This window comes from Saccopteryx bilineata, chromosome 5 (genome assembly GCF_036850765.1).
Source record: "Saccopteryx bilineata isolate mSacBil1 chromosome 5, mSacBil1_pri_phased_curated, whole genome shotgun sequence".
Classification (NCBI taxonomy): Eukaryota; Metazoa; Chordata; class Mammalia; order Chiroptera; family Emballonuridae; genus Saccopteryx; species Saccopteryx bilineata.
This window is the reverse complement of record NC_089494.1, coordinates 84,965,760-84,988,084: the sequence shown is the minus strand read 5'-3', so window position 1 is coordinate 84,988,084 and position 22,325 is coordinate 84,965,760. Positions and strand designations below refer to the sequence as shown.

Below are 22,325 nucleotides of genomic sequence, written 5' to 3'. Positions count from 1 at the left end.
ACAGAATTTTTATTTGTTGGGAGAAAAAAATACAAGTTAATGTCTTTACAGTATAATGTTTTGAATTGACTGTTAGCCTCTGGTTAAAAATCCACTAAAAGACAGCTGATAGTTGAAAAGATAGGCCAGTTGTCTCAAATTGACTTGCATCTAAATCAGTGTTTCCCAACGTGGGGCCCACGCCCCACAGGGGGGCAATTCAATAGTTAAGGGGGGCAATTTGAAAATGGACTCCACAGGACTTTAACTCTTTCGCCCCAGGCCATTTAAATGCAATGCTAGATATCGGTGCCAAATTTAACAAAAAATGCAATTCTTAAATAATTGCAGTAAATAATTATTAAGTATAATTTCATTTGACGAGACCAAAATATCAACTGGGTGATTGGCGTCGTCAAGTAAACTTCGTCCTGGGTTCACCGCGGAGCGTGCCGTCTGCTGCGGGGAACCCCGGACGTTTTAAAAACTCGCTAAACAACGCAGTTATTCTCACCTAATTGGCCCATCGCAACTTCTGTAGTGTTTCACATCATTCAGTTGGTGTTAATTTGAAATAAGTGTCAGTCAAAACTGTTGTAAAAGCTTGTTGATTTAATAAATATACATATATATATTGTATAGATATAATTGGTAAGTATTTGATTTTATTTTTATCAATATTAAACTCTTTATTAAGTACTTCTTGCATCGGGGCTAGAAAGCAATAATATTTTATAAATATTATTGGGGCTATAATAGTGCATGCACGACAATTTTAATTTTAGAAGATTAACTCCAGAAAATTTTGTCAAGTGGAAAAATATAGATACCTTTTGATTTGCGGTGGTAGTGTAGTAAATGTGTTATATACATTTAAATAAATATGAATTTTTAGTATACGTTTACTCTATGTCACATTGAATATATTTTAACACATATTTTAATATCAGCATTTCTTAAAACGGTTCTTGAAAAAGATGACAAAGATGTAAAAGCTATGCCACTCAGTAACAATACTGTTAGCAGAAGAATAGACGAAATGAGTGAGGATGTTGAAAAACAACTTATTGAAAAGCTGAAAACAAGAAAATTCTCCTTGCAAATGGATGAATCAGCTTTGAGAGACAGTGAGGCAGTATTGATAGCTTACGTAAGATATATTGATAAAGGACATTTTGCTGAAGAAATATCGTTCTGTAAAAGATTAGAAAGCACCACTACCTCCAAAGATATATATAATCTAAAAAACTACTTAGATGTCAATGATATACCAATGAAAAATATAACATCTTGTGCTGCAGATGGTGCTCCCAATATGATGGGCAAGAAAAATGGCTGCTTAAAATTGATGAAACATGCGAATCCAGAAATGATTCTTGTGCATTGTGTTATTCATAGGGAAAACTTGGTAGCTAAAAACATCTCACCTGTTCTGAATGAAGTATTACATACAGTAATAAAGTGTATTAATGCTATTAAAGCTAGTGCCAAATGTGAGCGTCTTTTCAAGCTATTTTGTGAAGAACAAAATGAAGACCATGTGAGACTTTTACTTCATACTGAAGTAAGATGGCTATCTAAAGGAACTGTTTGAAAAGATTTATGGAACTGTTTGATACTCTTAGTGATTTTTTAAGCGACAAACCTGAAATGAAGTATCTGTTAACAATAGACGGTAAAGCATTTGTGAGTTATTTAGCCGATATCTTTGAAAAACTAAATATATTAAATAAGCAACTTCAAGGAACTAATAAAACTCTTGTCGATGCAAAAGCAAAGATATTTGGTTTCATTACCAATATTGAGTTATGTCAGAAACATATTAACAACAAAAACTTTAAACAGTTTCATTGGCTCCAAAAATGTGAAGTAACTGATACCGCTTTACTTGTTATTGTCAATCATTTGAATATTCTATCGGCTGATTTAAAAGATTGATTTTCTGATTTAAAACAAATTGATTTCCCAACATGGATGATGCAGACAAATGTTAGTGGATTTGTCTGGTATATCAAATATGCAGTATCAAGAACTTGCAGAATTGCAAAATGATGAGTCAGTTAAAGCTTTATTTAATATCAAAGGAGCGATGGCATGGCTTTGTGAGGAAACAAATCAAATACCCAAATTCAACCAAATGTGCAAGAAAACTATTGCTACCGTTTCCATCTTCATTTTTAGCTGAATGTGGATTTAGTGCTGTAAATGATTTACTGGTAAAAAAAAGAAATCGGCTGGATATAACACAACGTGGAGACTTGAGACTAAAGCTAACCAAATTGGAACCTAATATAAAATCTCTGTGCAGCAAGCATCAAGCGCAAGGATCACACTAAATTAAAATAATAAATTAATATAGAAAAATCTGTATTAAAATTATTTGGAATTTAAATTTGTTTTTCATTATATGTTTTGAAATTTTACTGTGTTTTGTTAACAATTTCATAGTGATTTCTTCCTAGAACCTATCATTTATGTTTATTAAGTGAACAAATCAATTTTTTAATGTTAAAAATTATGTATGTTACATAGGGGGCAGATAAAAATTTTAGAAAGGTTAAGGTGGGGCATGGCACAAAAAAGGTTGGGAAACACTGATCTAAATCAACCCAGAGTTGATTAACTTAGATATTAGGAAAGATTGCTGCATTAGATAACCCCTGAGGAAATGCCTGTGAAATTATTTTTTTAAGTCAGGTTATCTTGTTAATTCTTGATTATAATTTTTTAAATCAACCATTTTATTTTTTTATTATATATTTTATTTATTTCAGAGAGAGAGACAGAAACTGTTTCGGTATGTGCCAGAACCAGGGGTCGAACCGGCAGTCTTTACATATCAGAATGATGCTCCAACCAACAGAGCTATCCAGCCAGGGCTGCCTTTGAAATTATATCCTTACCTTTTAACAATATAAAAATTTTCACATGAAGAAGCCAGAATTTTTCATAAAAACTTGTTGAAGTTACTGAAAGAAACCTCGGGCCAAACCAAAACTCAAGGCTAGGTAGTGTGTTCCAAAAGGAAAGTTGATTTTTAAAAATGCCTGGGTGCAGGTGGGTCAGCCCTGAGGGAGGGATGGGGCAGGGGTTATATAGATTTGTCAAAAGGCCTTGGACAAAGGCGGCTGCAAGATTGCTTCTTCTGTTTGTGGTTGGGAGTGGCGCCACAGTGCCTCAAAATGGTCTGCACCCTAATCCAGCTGTCCTTTATCAGCATCTAGCTGCGAAGGCTTGCCAGATAACTGAGTAGGCAAGTCCTTCTCCCACCTTCAGGCCCCCATTGTTCTTAAGAAAGATGGTGGCTGCGTAGCCATTTTACCTATCAGTTACTATGTACAGAATAAGCAGTGGAATGCAGCCTTTTATCAGACAATACTGATTTTGTTGTATTTTATTGTATTTATTTTGTCTTATTTGCTAGGAGCCACATCGCTAAATGTGATGTTTGATGGTCCTGTGTATTTATTACTTTCTTTTTTTTGTCATTATTACTATTACCCATACATACTGTTATTGCTGTATTTCAGTGACTCATGTTTACATTGATTGCAAACTGCCTCAATTCTTTGAAAGTAGGTTGGCTTTTAGAAACAAATAATATGAGCGCAGTAACTACCATGAAAAAGTTCTCTTTCTAAACAAATTGATAAAACCTTTGCATACTATAAATCTTATATTGCGATTTAACCCTGGTCCAAATTTTGCATAGTTCAGTAAACCACAGATTATATAACGACGATTCTCAATGTAGTTTAAGAATCCCCTAGACTTTCTTTTCAAAAGTACCTGTAGATTTTGTTTCAGCCCAGGGTGGGTCCCAATAATCATTTTTTTAAAGTGATGCTCTTGCACCAGTTTGAGAGATACTTTTGCAGAGCCAGATTCTTTTTTTTTTTTAATGTGTTAGGGGTCAAATCCTTGGGAGTTCACTGAGGACAGACTAACAAGAAACAATGTATGAGCCCAAATGCCTGTTAAAAAACCTGATTTTCAAAGAAGTTGAGAAACGTCATTTTTTTTTTAAACCTTCATTTCTTTAAAAACAGGAAAAAATACTGTTTATAGTTGTTATGGGGTTTGTGTGTGTGTGTGTGTTTTTTTAAGGTTCATAATGAACTATGGTATCAGCGCCTCTGGGGAGTTAAGTGATCCTAATAGCTAATAGGATTAGGCTGTCAATAATGTTTACTAGTGAGGTAGTCCAGCCAGGGAGGTGTTTTTGATAATATCGGCTGGTTTTGCAACTTATTTCCCCTGATTTTCCCTGGGTGGCATTAGAGTCACATTTCAGAGTTCTTAGAGTTCTCCCTTTATGATTGTTCTGCAAACCATGCTCTCCTATAAGCCTGCTATTTAGGGAGTTTAATAAAATAAAACAAGTTTATTTAGTTAACATTATATTACAGTACTTCTTCCTTAAGGTTATTTACCAATTTAATTTATTGCACTAATCATATTTAACAGTGTGTTTTATTTATGCACATTGGTTTTTGCGTCTGTTACAGTTTTCCAGATTTATATCACATTTCACAAATTTAGTACTATTTCCAATTTTTGTGTATTTTCCCCTGTTCTTAATGTGGGATATAATAAAATGACCTTTTATTTGAGGCAAACCTGAAATAAGTACATAAGGAAAATAGAAGGAATTGTCCTTAGCGTAAAATACCAAATTAAATGTGGAGATAGTACTTTTATATATATGTGTGTGTTATAAATAGTGCCATACTAAAATTGTAATCAGACTTTATGGAGTTACTTAAGTGACTGAAAAGCTTTTCAACTTGATCTTTGGTGCCTGTCATCCCTTGACATCTACTAGTTAATCGTTAATGTTAAGCCCCTCATGTGTCTAAGACGAGGTTCCTTGAATCTTGCAGTGTCAAGGGCTGTTCTCGCTTTTGAGCTGCCCATTCTGTTCCTGTTTTATGATTGAGATGTTTCCAGGTTTTTGAACATTTACAAAGAAGAGAGATCACCTGTACTGAGTTGAATCAAAGATGAAGCTAACTCATTTAAAGAGTTCATAAAGGCCCTGGCCGGTTGGCTCAGTGGTGGAGCGTCGGCCTGGCGTGTGGGGGACCTGGGTTCGATTCCCGGCCAGGGCACATAGGAGAAGCGCCCATTTGCTTCTCCACCACCACCACCCCCCCCCTTCCTCACTGTCTCTCTCTTCCCCTTCCGCAGCCGAGGCTCCATTGGAGCAAAGATGGCCCGGGCGCTGGGGATGGCTCCTTGGCCTCTGCCCCAGGCGCTAGAGTGGCTCTGGTCGTGGCAGAGCGACGCCCTGGAGGGGCAGAGCTTCGCCCCCTGGTGGGCAGAGCTTCGCCCCTGATGGGCGTGCCGGGTGGATCCCGGTCGGGCGCATGCGGGAGTCTGTCTGACTGTCTCTCCCCGTTTCCAGCTTCAGAAAAATACAAAAAAAATTAAAATAAATAAAATAAAGAGTTCATAAAGAGCCTGACCAGGTGGTGGTACAATGGATATAGAGTGTCGGACTGAGATGTAGAGGACCCAAGTTCGAGACCCCCGAGGTCACCAGCTTGAGTACGGGCTCATCTGGTTTGAGTAAGGCTCACCAGCTTGAGCCCAAGGTTGTTGGCTCTAGCATTGGGTCACTTGGTCTGCTGTAGCCTTTCCCCAGGTCAAGGCACGTATGAGAAATCAATGAACAACTAAGGAACCACAATGAAGACTTGATGCTTTTCATCTCTCTCCCTTCCTGTCTGTCCCTCTCTCTGACTCTGTCTCTGCCACACACAAAAAAAGAATAAAAAGAGTTCATAAGCTATTTCTTAACTTTTGCAGAGTGATAAGTGAGACTCTACCATCCTCATTTCATGATTAGAAACATGGAAATTTCCAAGAGAAAGGGTGTCCTGGGGAGTGACCCATTCTCTTAGGAGGTTACAGGTCAAAAACAATTCACTCACTTTCTTCCTTACTGTGAAAAATGATTGAAATTTTGAACTTGAGCTTTTTAATGAATGTCTGAACCTTGTTATTTGAACCCACCTTCTATGAAGGAAATGATTCAGTGCTATCTGAAACTGGATGGCTTAACTCAGATATTTTATTTAAAACTTCACAAATGTTATCCTGTTCTGTGACACATTTTTATAAAATTGCGTGTATTGCTTACTCACATTAGTAAAAGAATAATGACTTAAGGCAAAAAATAAGAGGAACACAAAAGCCCAGATAGACTGGAAGAATATAACCAAATTGTTAGATAGCAAGCTTATCCTGGTTTTGAAACTGTAGGTTATTTATTTTTAAAACCTTTTTTCTATAATGTATGACTATAACTCAATGAAAAAAATCTGTCCAAAGAAGCATTAATATAAGTTTAGAAAAGTATGAATAATATATTTAACAATTAACGATAACACTTTTGAGTTTTTATAGTATGCCAGAAACTGTTAATGTTTTACATGTATTATTTTATCTAGTATTTCCAACTACCTTGCATCTATCAATATAAATTATTTCTTCCTAAACCAAAACTCGACATTATATATAAGAATTTTTACTCCATAGGATTTTTTTAGGCATAGTAGCAAAGCAGAAACATACAGGTTATTAGCAAGAATTAGCAGTACTTTCTTATATTATTATTTATAAAATCATTTACAGGTCTGCCTGACCAGGCAGTGGTGCAGTGGATAGAGCATCAGACTGGGACGCAGAGGACCCAGGTTCGAAACCCTGAGGTTCACTGGCTTGAGTGTGGGCTCATCTGGTTTGAGCAAGGCTCACCAGCTTGGACCCAAGGTCGCTGGCTTGAAGGGTTACTTGCTCTGCTGTAACCCCCCACCCCCACCCCTCATCAAGGCACATATGAGAAAGCAATCAGCGAACAACTAAGGTTCCGCAAGGAAGAATTCATGCTTCTCATCTCTCCCTTCCTGTCTGTCCCCCTCCCTCTCTCTCTCTCTCTCTCTCTCTCTCTCTCTCTCTCTCGCGCGCGCGCGCGCGCACACACACACATACACACATCATTACAGGTCTCTTAACTAAAAACACTAATGAGCCTGACCAGGCAGTGGCGCAGTGGATAGAGCATTGGACTGGGATGCAGATGACCTAGGTTTGAAACCCTGAGGTTCACTGGCTTGAGTGTGGGCTCATCTGGTTTGAGCAAGGCTCACCAGCTTGTACCCAAGGTCGCTGGCTCAAGCAAGGGGTTACTTGGTCTGCTGAAGGCCCGTGGTTAAGGCACATATGAGAAAGCAATCAATGAACAATTAAGGTGTCGCAATGAGCAACGAAAAACTAATAATTGATGCTTCTCATCTCTCTGTTCCTGTCTGTCTGTTCCTGTCTATCCCTCTCTGACTCTGTCTCTGTAAAAAAAAAACCCAAAAAAACAGTAATGAGAACCCAGACATTGGGACCTCTAAATCCCCAGAAATTGGTTTGTTGCCTGACCTGTGGTGGCGCAGTGGATAAAGCGTCGACCTGGAAATGCTGAGGTCGCCGGTTCGAAACCCTGGGCTTGCCTGGTCAAGGCACATATGGGAGTTGATGCTTCCTGCTCCTCCCCCTTCTCTCTCTCTGTTTCTCTCTATCTCCCTCTCTCTCTCCTTTCTAAAATGAATAAATTAAAAAAATAAATATTTAAAAAAAAAAAAAGGAAAAATTGGTTTGTTATCATTAGTGTGGGACAGCCTACCCAAATTTTGGTGATAGGAAGAGATATTTCTTAGGCTAGTAAAATCAAATTTCTGCTGGCATCAGAATCTCCTGGAAGGATTTGTTAAAACTAATTTTAATGGGCTTCATCTGGTCTAGAGTATCTTGAGTAAATACAGGTTAGAGCCCAAGAATTTACTGTTCTAATAAGTTTCTAGTTGATGCCAGGCTGCTAGTCTATGAGAGCCACTGGTCTGGTAGTTCCCAACCCTGACAGCACAACAACAAAGAAACCCTGGAGATTTCCTTGTTTTGAATTTACATATTTTCAGACCCTATCCTTGTCCACTGAATCAAAGTCACTTATTTGCTGAATGCTTTAATGCTCAGTATACAGTTGTTTTTTACTTTTCAATTTACTTGAGAAGTTCTGCTTGTAAAGATTGATACTGATAATTTCATTACTTTTTTTTTCACTTTATAGGGGGTCTTCCAAAAAAAGAGAGAGAGAGGGAGAAAATGGAGTTATATTTTTGATAGAATAAAGCTTGTTTGATCTTGAAATTGCTATATTGGTCTGTTACACCCTTTTGTAAATCTAAGATACATTATGGGATGTTAATCTTATTTTTCTATATTTCATAACATTTTGCTATTTCATTATACGTGTTAGGAATCATTTTACTATTCCTTATTAATTATCCTCAACTGTGCTAAAAAATGAGATAATTATGATTGAATCACCTAGAGGTCAAGCAAACTAACTCACAGGCCAGATCTGAACTGCTACTGGTTTTGTTAATTAATTTTTGTTGTAGCATAGCCTTGCGCATTGCTTTATGGTTATATTTTCTGTGGCTGCTTTCACACTACAATAGGAGAGTTGAGTAGTTGTGACAGATCTTATGTCAAGCAAAGCTGGAAATACATACTATCAGGTTCTTTTCAGGAAAATATAGTATCACATCCAATTAGTTACTTCAACAGCATGGACTTTGAGCAAAAACAGGAACCCTCCTCTTATACTAAAGGATATGTGACAGTGTTTTTCATATTTTATGATGTGTGTGTGCCCTCATTTATCTGATGCTGCTTGTAAATGGACAAATGCTAAAGGTAGATAATTGGAAAGGAAAAAAATCAGATAAAATTTTTTATAAATCTGAAAATGAAAATGTTTTGCAAATTATGGAGCAAAAACAATGGTTGTCCTCTTAACCAAAATAAGCTGTGAAAGAGTTTTTAAAGTTCTTTCAAGCATTATATTTTGATAATGCAAATACAAAAAGAGCAAAACTAATGATAATCTATAACTAATTAGAGCTGTATCTGAAATCCGGAGTCAGTATTTATTTACAAAATGGTTATGTTCCAGATTTATGCATGAAGTTAATAAGCAGTTATTTACACTCAGGACATAATTTGTTTTTAGTGTGTATATCTTTAAAATCAGGGAAATTTGGAATAAAATTTTGGGTATGTTTATGTCATTAAAATTTCTAACAAAGTTATTCTTTTATTATTTTTCGTTTTTTTTTTTACCATCTTTTTGTTCCTGTAGGTTGTTCATGAAATGACTTAAAAATAACGGAAATGATATGTTGGGTCATGCTGAAGATTATAAGCTTCAGGAGAAAATACAGGATTAATAAAATCTGTCATGAGTTAATCATTTAAGATGAGTGATACGTACATGGGTTTTTATTGTACTTTTCCTTCTACTTTTTGATATATTTTTGAAATTATCCATAATAAAGTTTTTTAAAAGGTTTCCATGTAAATCTGATGATTTAACAACCTTGGAAACTGTAGGTGTTATTTTTCAAGTTTCAGTAACTTTATCAGAATGTCCCCTTAAGCTTTTCTTACCTTTTCAGGTGCAGGAGAAGGAGTGAAATTGCTACTTGTTGGAGTGAAATTGCTACTTCTTTTTTTTTTTTTTTTACAGAGACAGAGAGAGAGTCAGAGTGAGGGACAGACAGGGACAAACAGACAGGAACAGAGAGATGAGAAGCATCAATCATTAGTTTTTCGTTGCGCATTGCGACACCCTAGTTGTTCATTGATTGCTTTCTCACATGTGCCCTGACCATGGGCCTTCAGTGGACCGAGTAACCCCCTGCCCGAGCCAAGGACCTTGGGTCCAAGCTGGTGAATTTTTGCTCAAACCAGATGAGCCCTCACTCAAGCTGGCGACCTCGGGGTCCCGAACCTGGGTCTTCCGCATCCCAGTCTGACGCTCTATCCACTGCGCCACCGCCTGGTCAGGCTGAAATTGCTACTTCTTGAGTTGCAGGTAGACAGGTAGTTGGGTGGAAACCTTTACCAGTGTAGCTGCTATGGACTCACTGTGTGTTCACAGGGGACGAAAGAGCCTCTTTCTTCTGCTCTCGCATTTAGAAATAAGTTTGAAGATATAACTAAGGCTGTAATTTTCCAAGGTTTGGCATGTAGAGAGACACATTGCTCAAGGAATTTGAAGACTTGAGCTACCAGTAGAATATACCTTAGTTTAGAGAGAATACTAAATTACCGGTTATCCTCCAGAAAACTTAGAGAATCTAATAAAGTTGGGAAAATTTGCTTACGTAAACATTTAAAAATTGTTGGTAGGTTGTATGCATGACTACATCTAAGCTTTTATTAGTAGCCAGCTGGTTATAGGTTTTACTTTTAAAATTACCTATATGTTAACTTAATTTTCATTATTTATTTATTTAATTAATTATATCTCATTAGGGAAAAAAATCCAACAAGGAGCATTTGAGATCTTGCTTCCCAGCAGTTGTCAGTTTGGCTCAAATACTCATACAAAGTTAAAAGAAATATATCCAACAATTTAAAGTAAAGGTTCCCATTAGTCTATTCATATATATACTGCTCAAAAAATTAGGGGATCAGGGAAAGTGCAGATATTCCAGAACTTTCACCCTTTTGTATAGTACATTTTCACCAATGATATAAAGTTGGTTTTGCATCTCATTTGCATAACTGAACAACTTTCTTGGACTTGTCATTTGCTTTTCTGATTTTCTTGTTTAATAAAAAAAATCAAATGCTTTTTTTTATGGCTTCATATTCATTTTGAAATATCCCCTAATTTTTGTGAGCAATATATTTTCAGATCTTGGTTTATTTGAATATATATGTACTTTTAAATATGTGATTTTTGTCACTGTTGTAGAAAAATATAATTGGAATCATGCATGTTCTGCTTTATTAAAATGTCTAAGAGTTCATTCTGTGTCATACATGAATCTGCCTCATTCTTTATTACTGCATCGTATTCATAGTACGCCAGTTTAAACATTTCAAATATCAGCTCTAAAAGAGGACTTTGAAATTATTAGTGTGTTGTCACATTTAGTCCTGTTGTTTACCTGTGACAGGAATAACTTTTATGAAGAATGTGTAACTGTTCGTGTAACAATATTTTAATAAGAAACTTTTCTCAGTGTGGGAACCTGCGAGTTTTTTTTTCCCAGGTTGTTTCTTCTAACATCTATGTGTAAACTACTTCTTCCTCACCTCTGACTTCATAAAGCTTCTGAAGGTAACCTCTTCCCTTTAGCCTGAAATTGATAAATAAATGGAAATGTATAGAACATATACTCTTTCTTTGTTGGAAGCTTTTTATAAAAATACTGAAATCTGCCAGCATATTTTTAGAAAAGTAACTAAACTTTGAAACTAAAATTACTTAGATAAGTGAATGTAAAACTCCCAACAAAGGGATTGGACTGGGAATATCCCACCTACGTCCATGGTTTGCTTTAGATGAAAACATTGAGTCCAAGACATTCAATTGATGGAAAAGATAAATTTCTGTCATTTCATCAACTGATATAAAGTTGAACTGTAGAGAAGAAAAAAAGATGTGTATGTTCACTTAAAAGCCTGTTTTTTGATACAGCAGTTCTTCCCCTAAGAATGTGTAACGGATATCCTTGTACAATTACATAGTTAAGTACAAGAATGTTTCATGCTGCATTGTTTTTAATAATGAAACACTGGAATAATAATATGCAGTGGAAGTGTTGCTCTGTGTACTGATATGAAAGTTCTCCATTGTTAGGTGAATAAACCAAAGTGTAGGACATTTTTTTCTGTTAATCTCATTTGTGGAAACAAACTGAAAAAATATACATAATTATTTGTTCATAACTGGTTCCATATATCTGTGTACGTTACCTAGATAGCTATAATTTTTAGAAAAGATGCACAACAAACTCTTGGTGTAAGAATGGAATTGGTGAGTTGGGGAAGAAACACTTTTTAACCTAATTTTTAGGTGCCATTATACCTTTTAAAATTATGTCAACTTGGTAAAATGAATTTACAAAATGGTTGTCACATTTTTAGCTTCAGCCTGACCTGTGGTGGCGCAGTGGATAAAACGTTGACCTGGAAATGCTGAGGTCGCCGGTTCAAAACCCTGGGCTTGCCTGGTCAGGGCACATATGGGAGTTGATGCTTCCAGCTCCTCCCCCCTGTCTCTCTCTCTCCCTCTCTCTCTCCTCTCTAAAATGAATACATAAAAAATAAAAAAAATTAATGTGTGAGCCTCTTTGAGTTCATCTCTCTCCTAAAAAAAAGAAAAAAGAAAAAAAAAATTTTTAGCTTCATCTGGAGATGGGGACTTGTTGTAAATTTAGTTGTTGAAAGTTGCCAGATTCTAGGTTTTTCTGCTTGTTTAGAAACAAATTGAGTAATTTTCAGAAACATAAGCACCGCTAGACCATGATATGAAAATGTACTGTTTAGCCCTGTCATTGTGACCTGACCTTAATTAGTGGTATAGCTGTTGGTTAGTTCAAAATGAATATAAAATTATTAAAATGTCTGAAGTAGGGCAAACACTTAGATCATGGAGTAGTAATTTCTGAAAACTCAAGAATATTCTTGTACTAAATTTGATACTTTGTGGAAGCACCTGAGTGAAAAAATTTGATAGGCTTTAGAGAGCCACACATTTTGTTATATTTTAATGTTATTTTGTGTCTTTTTCACTTTAAAAAAAATATTTAGACGTTCCATTATTCCACAATAGTCCCTAAACAGACACATGATTTTTCTTTATTACCATCTTTGTTCTACAGACTTTATGTATTATAGGGTGTTCAACTTAAAGTAAACTTGCCAGTTATTTCTCCCCTCTTTTAAAGGTGGATATTCATCTAAATGGTAACAAAATAGCTATTTGGCAATGCGGTCACCCTTAAGTTGTAGTTATACACTTAAGTAGTCTTATAACTTCTATTTTCATTTGTCTTACTTAGGTTGGCAGGAAGGTTGTACCTCAGGTCTTAACTGTAAAATGTCCATTTAGCGAGTCATGGGTTGGGTTCTAGAGGCTGACACTGGAGCAGGATACTGGGATGGGGGTGCTATTTAGTCCTCAAAACATTTGCCCAAATGAGTTACTGCTGAAACATCTTGCATTCTGGTCAGGATGGCCTTTCAAATGTAGCATCTTCCAGTCACATGACTATCTCCTGATTCTATGACCCACTAGGGTAAAAGCCATCTACAAGTTTGGCTCTGGGCCCATCTGACAAAATACTATACATAGCTATTATCCCTCTCTGATGTTGTGTGGCCTTTTCTTGATGGCTGCTGGGGAAACCCAGCAGCACTATCCCCTCCCTGTAAATGCACACCTCATATAACCCACTTTCTTCAAAGGGCGTAATCTATCGCCTATAGGTGAAGCCCTTATTCTCTCCCTGTTTCACAGGAACATTTTATCTGTACCCCATTCAACTTATTATTCAAGACATTTTGTATTTCCCTCCTGCTTATATGTACCTTCCTAGTTCCCTTAACTTTGCAACATGACAACCAAAGAGGCACACAGGCTAGTTCTGCTTTCTTTGCCACATCCTTTTTCTGAGGTGGTGAATACAAAGTCCATTATCTTTCTAAAAGGGGGTAAGGAAGAGGGAACTATAAGGAGGAAAAATTTAGTTTAATCTTTCAAAATTACTTTGCCACCATTTTTCTTAATTCTTTATTGCCCTGAATTTGTGGGGTTTTTTTGTTGTTTTTTAGCAGTTTTACCAGTCTCTTATTTGGCTTCAAATGTAATGTACATATTTCTTACCTGCTTCTTGCTAAAATAAAGGCATCTTTGGTTGTGTCATTTTGTGCAACCAGGAAATTTGGTAATTAATAAGTCATTCTCTGTTGTAGTCTTCTCAACCTTTCCTTCCTGTTTGTGCTACTAAAAAGCTTCAAGTTAATTTACTCCCTCTTTCTTCTCTCAACCCTTTCCCCTTACTATTCCCCTGGTGTAGTCACCATGGTTTTGACTGATTTGAGAAAATGCAGCTCCTGTCTGACAATAAAATTTAGGAAACCAACCCTTTTATAAATTGGGAGTTTTGTTCATATACTGAGCAAGGTTAAAGAATCAGATTAAGTTTGTAATGTTTGTAGGAAAGCTGTAATGAGGAGGCACTCTAAAATTGATTCATTATGTCAAAAGTGCATGGTATGTAAAAAAAGATATCACTAAGCGATAAAATAAAAAACAGCAAGCTGTGATCCACAAAGTTCAATGAAAACTTATAAGGCATTTTTAACAGTGAAGTTTTTGAACCATTTTTTTCTATAGTTGTATTTTATAAAACTGAAGATGTGTTATATTCTTTTGTGTGTGCGTCTGACAGAGAGAGGGACAGATAAGGACAGACAGGAAGGGAGAGAGATAAGAACCATCAATTCTCCATTGCGACATTTTAGTTATTCATTGATTGCTTTCTCATATGTGCCTTGATGGACCCCTTGCTCAAGCCAGCGACCTTGGGGTCAAGTTGGTGAGCTCTGCTCAAACCAGATGAACCTGCGCACAAGCCAGCAACCTCGGGGTTTCAAACCTGGGTCTTCTGCATCCTAGTTTGACTAGGATCCACAGCCCGGTCAGGCATGTGTCTTATATTAAGTTGAATTTGTGCTTTTCCAAATTTTAAATTATAATTGAATTAAAATATTAAGTGATAAAACTTCTGATTGTGCTTTAGTATTTTATAGTTATACATAGGTTAGCTTTTAGTAAACTCAGATCTTTTATATCACTTATATATAATTCAGAAGATCAAAAATACACATGACTTTCATTGGTTTAAATTGTTTTTATGTTAACAATTCATGATTTTTTTCTCTTCTCATTAAGGATTCTGGACTCTACTTATAATATCTTTAACTGCTGGCTTCTCCTGCTGCAGCTTTTCTTGGACAGTGACTTATTTTGATTCTTTTGAACCAGGAATGTTTCCTCCTACTCCTCTTTCACCTGCTAGGTTCAAGTAAGTATACCTGTTTCTTCTTGTTTCTTTTTAACCCATACCAATCCAAATGAAAATACTAAAGTAAATAATAACAAAAGGCTGCGTATTTGGGAGTTAGATGTTCAGGCTCCAGTCTTTAATCTATAAAATACAGTGACACAAGGTTTCTACCTTGGCTTAGCCTTTAGATAAATGGAGAATAATTTTTTTTTTTTTTTTTTTTTGCATTTTTGTGAAGCTGGAAACAGGGAGAAACAGTCAGACAGACTCCCGCATGCGACCGACCGGGATCCACCCGGCACGCCCACCAGGGGCGATGCTCTGCCCATCCTGGGCGTCGCCATGTTGTGACCAGAGCCACTCTAGCGCCTGAGGCAGAGGCCACAGAGCCATTCCCAGCGCCCGGGCCATCTTTGCTCCAATGGAGCCTTGGCTGCGGGAGGGGAAGAGAGAGACAGAGAGGAAGGCGCGGCAGAGGGGTGGAGAAGCAAATGGGCGCTTCTCCTGTGTGCCCTAGCCGGGAATCGAACCCGGGTTCTCCGCACGCTAGGCCGACGCTCTACTGCTGAGCCAACCGGCCAGGGCGAGAATAATTTTTTTTTAATTTTAATTTTTAAAAATTTATTATATTAACATGGATTCAAGTGTTGGAGAAGAATATTTTTAACGCTATACATAGATAATGCAATGTTTTTTTTAAAAAAGTGAAATTCAAGAAATGATCTAAGACGAACTTGGATGGTTATTTGTCCTTTTGGGATGGCATTTCATCTAAAACTTTATTAAGGCTAAATTATTATCAACAGTGTGAAAGTTTTACTAGATTCACATATAAATGTTCATACTTTTAACAACTTAATAATTCTACTGGACTTTTCCTCATATTTAAACTGTAATAATTAGCAAGCATTTATGGTACCCAGTTTATATGTCTAGCCCAAATTAGATCCATTTCATAGCAGTCTGTATTTTCCTTTTTTTTTCCAAGTAAGAAGAGGGGAGGTAGACTCCCGTATGGCCCTGATTGGAAGCACCCAACACCCCCCATCTTGGGCCAATGATCTACCCATCTAGGGCCATACTTGCAACTGAGCTATTTTTAGCCTCTGAGGCAGGGGCTCCAAGGAGACATCCTCAGTGCCTGGGGCATATGCACTCAAACCAATCAGCCATGGCTGCAGGAAGTGGAGAGAAAGAAGGGGAGATGGTCTCATCTCTTCCGGGTCGCCATGACCCGGAATCAAACCCAGGAACCCAGGGCATTCGCACGCCAGGCTGACGCTCTACCACTGAGCCTGGCGGCTAGGGCCATATTTTCTTTGTTCAGAGAATTTCAGAAAATTCAGTAGGCAGTATTCTAAACTAGTTTCTTTGTGCCAGGAAAGCTCAGGTTTTAAGTATAAATTTCTGAATAAATGCATCTAAGACCTCTATTCTACCAACTGCGGTGTTGGCTGGAGCGAGGGTGGAGGATGAAGTGTAGAAAATAGATTCTGTTAAAGATATATATGTGTTATCAAAGTACTATAGTTTTTATTGTTCCTCCTAGATCTGGCCCACCTAATAGACAACTTGTAGAGCTCAAATAAGGAAATATATTTGAAGAACTCTTAACTATGAAGTTTAACACTAATTGTAGTTATTAATAATCATTGTTACTACTGGCCTTCGTTAGAAAAATGAAGTATTTTGCTCAGAGTAAACCTTTTTTTTTTTGTATTTTTCTAAAGTGAAAAGCAGGGAGGCAGAGAGACAGACTCCCGCATGCACTCGATCGGTATCCACCTGGCAAGCCCACTAAGGGGCGATGCTCTGCCCATCTGGGACATTGCTGCACTGCAACCAAAGCCATTTTAGCCTCTGAGGTAAAGGCCATGGAGCCATCCTCAGTGTCCAGGCCAACTTTGCTCCAATGGAGCATTGGCTTCAGGAGGGGAAGAGAGAGATAGAAAGTAGAGAAAGAAAGGTGGAGAAGCAGATGGGTACTTCTCCTGTGTCTGTGTGCCCTGGCCAGAAATTAAACCCGGGACTTCACACGCCAGGCCAGCATTCTACCACTGAGCCAGCTGGCCAGTGCCTCAGAGTAAACTTTTTTATGTCTCACAATATATAGCTGTAAAAGTCATGGCTTCACTTTAAATGAATGTGTGTGTGCATTTATTTATTTTGTGAGAGAGAGGTACAGACAGACAGGAAGGGAGAGAGGTGAGAAGCATCAGCTCATAGTTGTGGCACCTTAGTTGCTCATTGATTGCTTTCTCATATGTGCCTTGAATGGGGGGCGGTCCATCTGAGCCAGTGACTCCTTGCTCAAGCCAACAACCTTGGGCTTCAAACCAGCGACCATGGGGTCACGCCTGATCCCATGCTCAAGCTGGCAACCTCACACTCAAGCTAGTGAGCCCGCACTCAAGCCGGCAACCTTGAGGTTTCGAACCTGCCTTCAGCATCCCAGGCTGATGCTCTCCTACCACCACATCAGGCTGAACATGTGTGTGCATTGAAAATATCTTAAATTCTTATCTGTATATGAAACGTAGACCATGTACTTACTAATAAACTTTGTGTGTACTTGAGATGGATATTGATTAATTAATAATCTAAATTGACTAAGTTATACCTAACAGTACAGTACCATCCTATGTTTACATGGATAACATTCAATTGGAAAGTTTATTTTGGTAAATGATACAGCATTCAATTAAATGTATATTCTGTTGCTGCCCATTGACATCAATTACTTTAACAAGGGTATAAGTCTAATATAGATGATATAGTGAGACTTCATAGTCACAGAAAAACATACAGTGGTACCTTGAAATATGAATTTAATTCGTTCTGTAGCAGAGCTCATAAGTCAGTCAACTCGTATATCAAACCATTGGTACAGCGCGCCAACTAGCGGCAGCTTCCCGAATCACTACTCATATCTCAGAATTTCACTCGGATCTCGAACAAAAATACGACCGATTCGCAGCTTGTATCTTAAAAAATTCATATGTTGATCTGTTCGTATCTCAAGGTACCACTGTATCTAATTTTTTTCTTACATTTTCTCTCAATTTTAGCCCTGCATTTCCAACTGTTGAGAAGATCTTGCAGTCTAGATTTCAGAAAGCATTTTGCACTCAGTTATTAAAGTCTATCTTAAAGATAGCAGAATCCGACAACATATCAAGGCTTGCAGCCCTTATTCGCTGTATTTACCCCTGCACTAAGTTCCGTCATTTCTGCCTTTTCAAATATTTTTATTTTTTATTTTTCCGAAGCTGGAAACGGGAAGGCAGTCAGACAGACTCCCACATGCTCCCGACCGGGATCCACCCGGCATGCCCACCAGGGGGCGATGCTCTGCCCATCTTGGGGCATCGCTCTGCTGCAATCAGAGCCATTCTAGCACCTGAGGCAGAGGCCACAGAGTCATCCTCAGCGCCCGGGCAAACTTTGCTCCAATGGAGCCTTGGCTGCGGGAGGGGAAGAGAGACAGAAAGGAAGGAGAGGGGGAGGGGTGGAGAAGCAGATGGGCGCTTATCCTGTGTGCCCTGGCCGGGAATCGAACCCAGGACTCCTGCATGCCAGGCTGACGCTCTACCACTGAGCCAACCGGCCAGGGCCATTTCAAATATTTTTGATGTACTTTGTATCCTCAGTGTTTTTTCCCTGTTTAAGGCTTTTACCAGTGTACTTGACTCCTTGGTCTCCCTTTCTCTTCTAATTCATCCTTTATATTGTTATCTTTCTAAAAATATTAGTCACAGTTCTTCCTTGTTTAAAAGTCTTCAGTGGCTTTCCTGTTGCCTTCAAAATAAAATCTAAACCCCAAGTATGGCAACAGTCTTCTTCAAATGACCCTCTTCTACTTTTCTAACCTCAGCTATTTCTCAGACACACCCTATATTGCGGTCACATCCCACATTACCTTGACAAGCCCGAATAAACTACTTGCTTTTGAGATGCTGTGTCTTTACTCTTGCTGCTCTCACTTCCTGTAATGTCATTTTTCCCTAAGCTTCTCTTCCATCATCACCAGAGTTTACAACTCTCATAGATGTTGGGAGCTCTTGGAGTTAGAGAAAAGCATTTCAGTGTTCTCATAAAGATCTGGAATTCTGAAGGCATTTAACTAATTTCTTAAAAATTACCTTAGCATTATTTATAAACTAGAACCAATAGTGGTGGGCCTCAGTTTTCAATGTGTTCATTAGTCATATAGTGTCATACAATTTTAGTATGATACTGTCAGATCAGAAACTTAGGTTACTTATTTCTTACTACAGCCCTAAAAATAGTTTTTGAAATATGTGCATTGTGTATAATATACTGCTCACAAAAATTAGGGAATATTTTATCACTTTATATGAAGCTATAAAATAACCCCTAATTTTTGTGAGCAGTATATTTAAATTCCTTTCAGTATATAAGTAGGAGTAAATTAATTTTATGTATGATAGACTATTAAATATCTCATGAAAGTCAACCTGTAACTTAAAATTATGTTAATAGAACAGTCCAGAAAGTGATAGTTGATCACATATTAACAGAAACCACAGACAAAAAAGGGGGCATAAAATATAATGATAATTGGTGAAATTAAGTTTTATAGTGAAAACCCTGCCCCCTAGTGCTTGTGGAAAATTATGCAATTACTTCAGAAATGTCTGAGTGAGTCTATTCTCTAAGTCACCAGTAGAGGGAGTGCTTGTACAGGAAAACAAATATTTTGAGAAAGTTCAAATCTTTAAGCTTTATTTTCAAAGATCAGATTAATATACTTTACGTTATATATTCTTTTATTATGTAAAATAAACAATGACATTAGATAAGTATTGTCCCCTTATATAAAACTAATACAAGTTCTTTGTTGAAAATTCAAAAAAAAAAATAATGGAAAAGCCCATAATCAGAGAAAGTGACTGATTGCCAACGTTTTGATATATATCTTTTCATTTCTTTGTATATTTTAAAAATTGAAATCGGGCCCATTGCCACTGCCATCAACAATAAATTCTAATGCGGACTATTGATCCCACATTTTATCCCAGCGGCTAAACTCGGCCCCCAGCAAGATGCAGAATTATAAAATCCACAGGAAACACGAGTAGTGAAAACGCAGAAGACCCTTCTAATGTAGCCCTGATGGGCCACTGGGGAGCCCAGAGTCACACTTGCACAGAACATCGGCTCATCCTTCCCTCCCTGCTTCCTGGTCCTTTCATCCATCTGGACCCTTCATCAGAAGACTGCCTTTTCAAGCATAACTACAATCTGGCTTGCTGTCCTACCTGATGATGTGTCTCTTTCTTCATTCATGTAACTGAAAGATGCCCTTCCTTAGCAATGCTAGAACAAATTGGCTCCTCTTACTAATGGGACCAAAAGTCCTTGGTCTGAAGAAATTAGGTGATGCTAATATGATCAAGTCTAGAGGTCAGTAGCAACTCACGATTGTAATACTCTTCTAGTCTTTTTTTGAGAGACAGGAAAGGAAAGGGGGGATAGAAGGAAAGAGAAAGAAGCATCAACTTGTTGTTCCACTTAGTTGTGTGTTGATTGCTTCTTCTACATGACTTGACTGGGGATCAAACCAGCAATCTCTGGCTCAAGCTTGTGACTTTGGGCTCAAGCCAGCAATCTCAGGATTGTGTCCACAACACTTCGCTCAAACTGTCAACCCTGCACTCCAGCTGGCGACCTAAGAGTTCTGGGTCAATGCTCTATCAACTGAGCTGCCACCAGTCAGGTTCTTCTAGTCATTTTTTATAAAAGATCCCTACATATAAAGTCATAGTAGAATCCTCAGGATCATTTAAAATAATGCTAACATTTCACTGACTTGAAAAGTTGGCAGGCTTTCTCCGATGGTGTTTGCATGCCAGGACAATGAATATAAGAGCAGATGTGGCTGAGATCAGTGACCTGCTTTGATGAACCAGTAACAGCAAAGCAAGAGTCACCCCAGTTGATGCTCATAATGGATTTTAGGTGGTGCACATTAAAAGCAGTCTCCCTGTCGGGATGTTTCTAATGAACTGATGTCTGTGCACTAATTACTTCATTCCCATGCAGCCCCACATCCTTCCGCATGAATTCATCAGTCCTTAATAACCATTTGTTATATGTATCAAGTAGAACAGGACCAGAGTCTTAGGTGTGCTGCCAGAAGGATTCTAAGGGTCTGGTTCAGCCCTCTGACCTTGCAGATGAGGAAATAGAACCCCGGAGATATGTAATGACTTGCCCAAATCACACAGTAGGTTGTGTGGGCCAGGTTTTCCAACTCATAGACAGCTCTTTTTCTCCCACTCCAGGAGGCTTCTCCATGCCTGTATTTCTGTACTAACAAGTAAGATGTGTTCCTCCCCTGAGAATCAAATATGATATGTCAGACCAGTGAGTGTTGAGTGCCTGTTGTGTGAAAGACCTTTGAAAAATAGCTCTGACCACATACATGAAGAAAAACCTTTTTAACGAACAATGTACAGTGTGGATTTTTCAAAATCAACGAGTATCTCCTGAGCATGTGCAAGATCCCAGGACGTGTTCTCAGACTAGTCCAGTGCAGGCAGACAGACAGCGCTGCTGTAGGAGCACCCGTTGTTTTTGTGGGGGAGATAACTGCAGAGAACTTGAGAATACAGCTCCCTTTTACCGTAAGGAAAGGGACTTGTGCAGGGTAACGTGGTTTGTTAGTGACAGAACCAACTAAACAGCAGTCCCCAGCTGCTGTTCAGATGCTCACCCTCTCCACAGTGTTCCACTTTCATTATTTTTCTGTTGTACTCAGAAATCAATTACTCCTTTCTGAAATCTGTGCCTTGAGCAGTGTTCTCAGCACAAACCAGAACCTAAGTAAATGACCAGACATTAACCTTCTGCCCTTACTGGTAATAAATTGAGAGAAAATGTTTAAACAGACTCAGACCTGTTGAGTAGGTGGTATACTACTAACAGACTACATAAAGAACCTGCTTGGAGAGGAAACAAGCCATGCAACCTCACACCTCTGGAAGAAAACTATCATTGATCCTCCTATTTTAATCCCAAAAGTGATGACAGTGCCACCTTCGACACAGTTTTGTTTAGTTTTATTTTGCAGCAGGAAGTGTTTCAGTTACGTCAGCTGACAAATTTTATTAACCACATTGACTCCATATACAATAGCAAAAAAGAAAAAATACTGAGCCCTGGGCTCTGTTGATGAGAGCATTGTCCTAATGCACAAAGGTTGCCGGTTCAATCCCCAGTCAGAGCACATACAAAAACAGATTGATATTTCTTGTTCTCTTTTATTGCCTGTCAAATCAATAAATTAAAAATGTATATGTTGAAATTAGGATCGCAATATACATACTGTTTTGTAATTCATTTTTTATTTAACATAGGTTGGGACGGTTTCATTTAGTATTTCTTTTGAGTTTT

The 22,325-nt window shown here is 37.9% G+C and overlaps 1 protein-coding gene across 4 annotated transcripts in view; it reads left to right on the top strand.

Moving 5' to 3' along the window:
* The window catches only part of ARL6IP6 (ADP ribosylation factor like GTPase 6 interacting protein 6), a 42,251-nt gene that overhangs the window by 5,601 nt on the left and 14,325 nt on the right, over positions 1 to 22,325 (top strand). For 2 of the 4 annotated variants that reach the window (XM_066233346.1, XM_066233343.1), the window contains one exon: positions 14,792 to 14,924. The exons of 1 other annotated variant lie outside the window; for it this stretch is intronic. In XM_066233346.1, coding sequence (XP_066089443.1) covers positions 14,792 to 14,924 — 133 coding nt within the window. Of the gene's footprint in view, positions 1 to 2,753; positions 2,841 to 14,791; positions 14,925 to 22,325 lie in introns of those variants that run through there. One more of the 4 variants, XM_066233344.1, reaches the window with a different exon arrangement.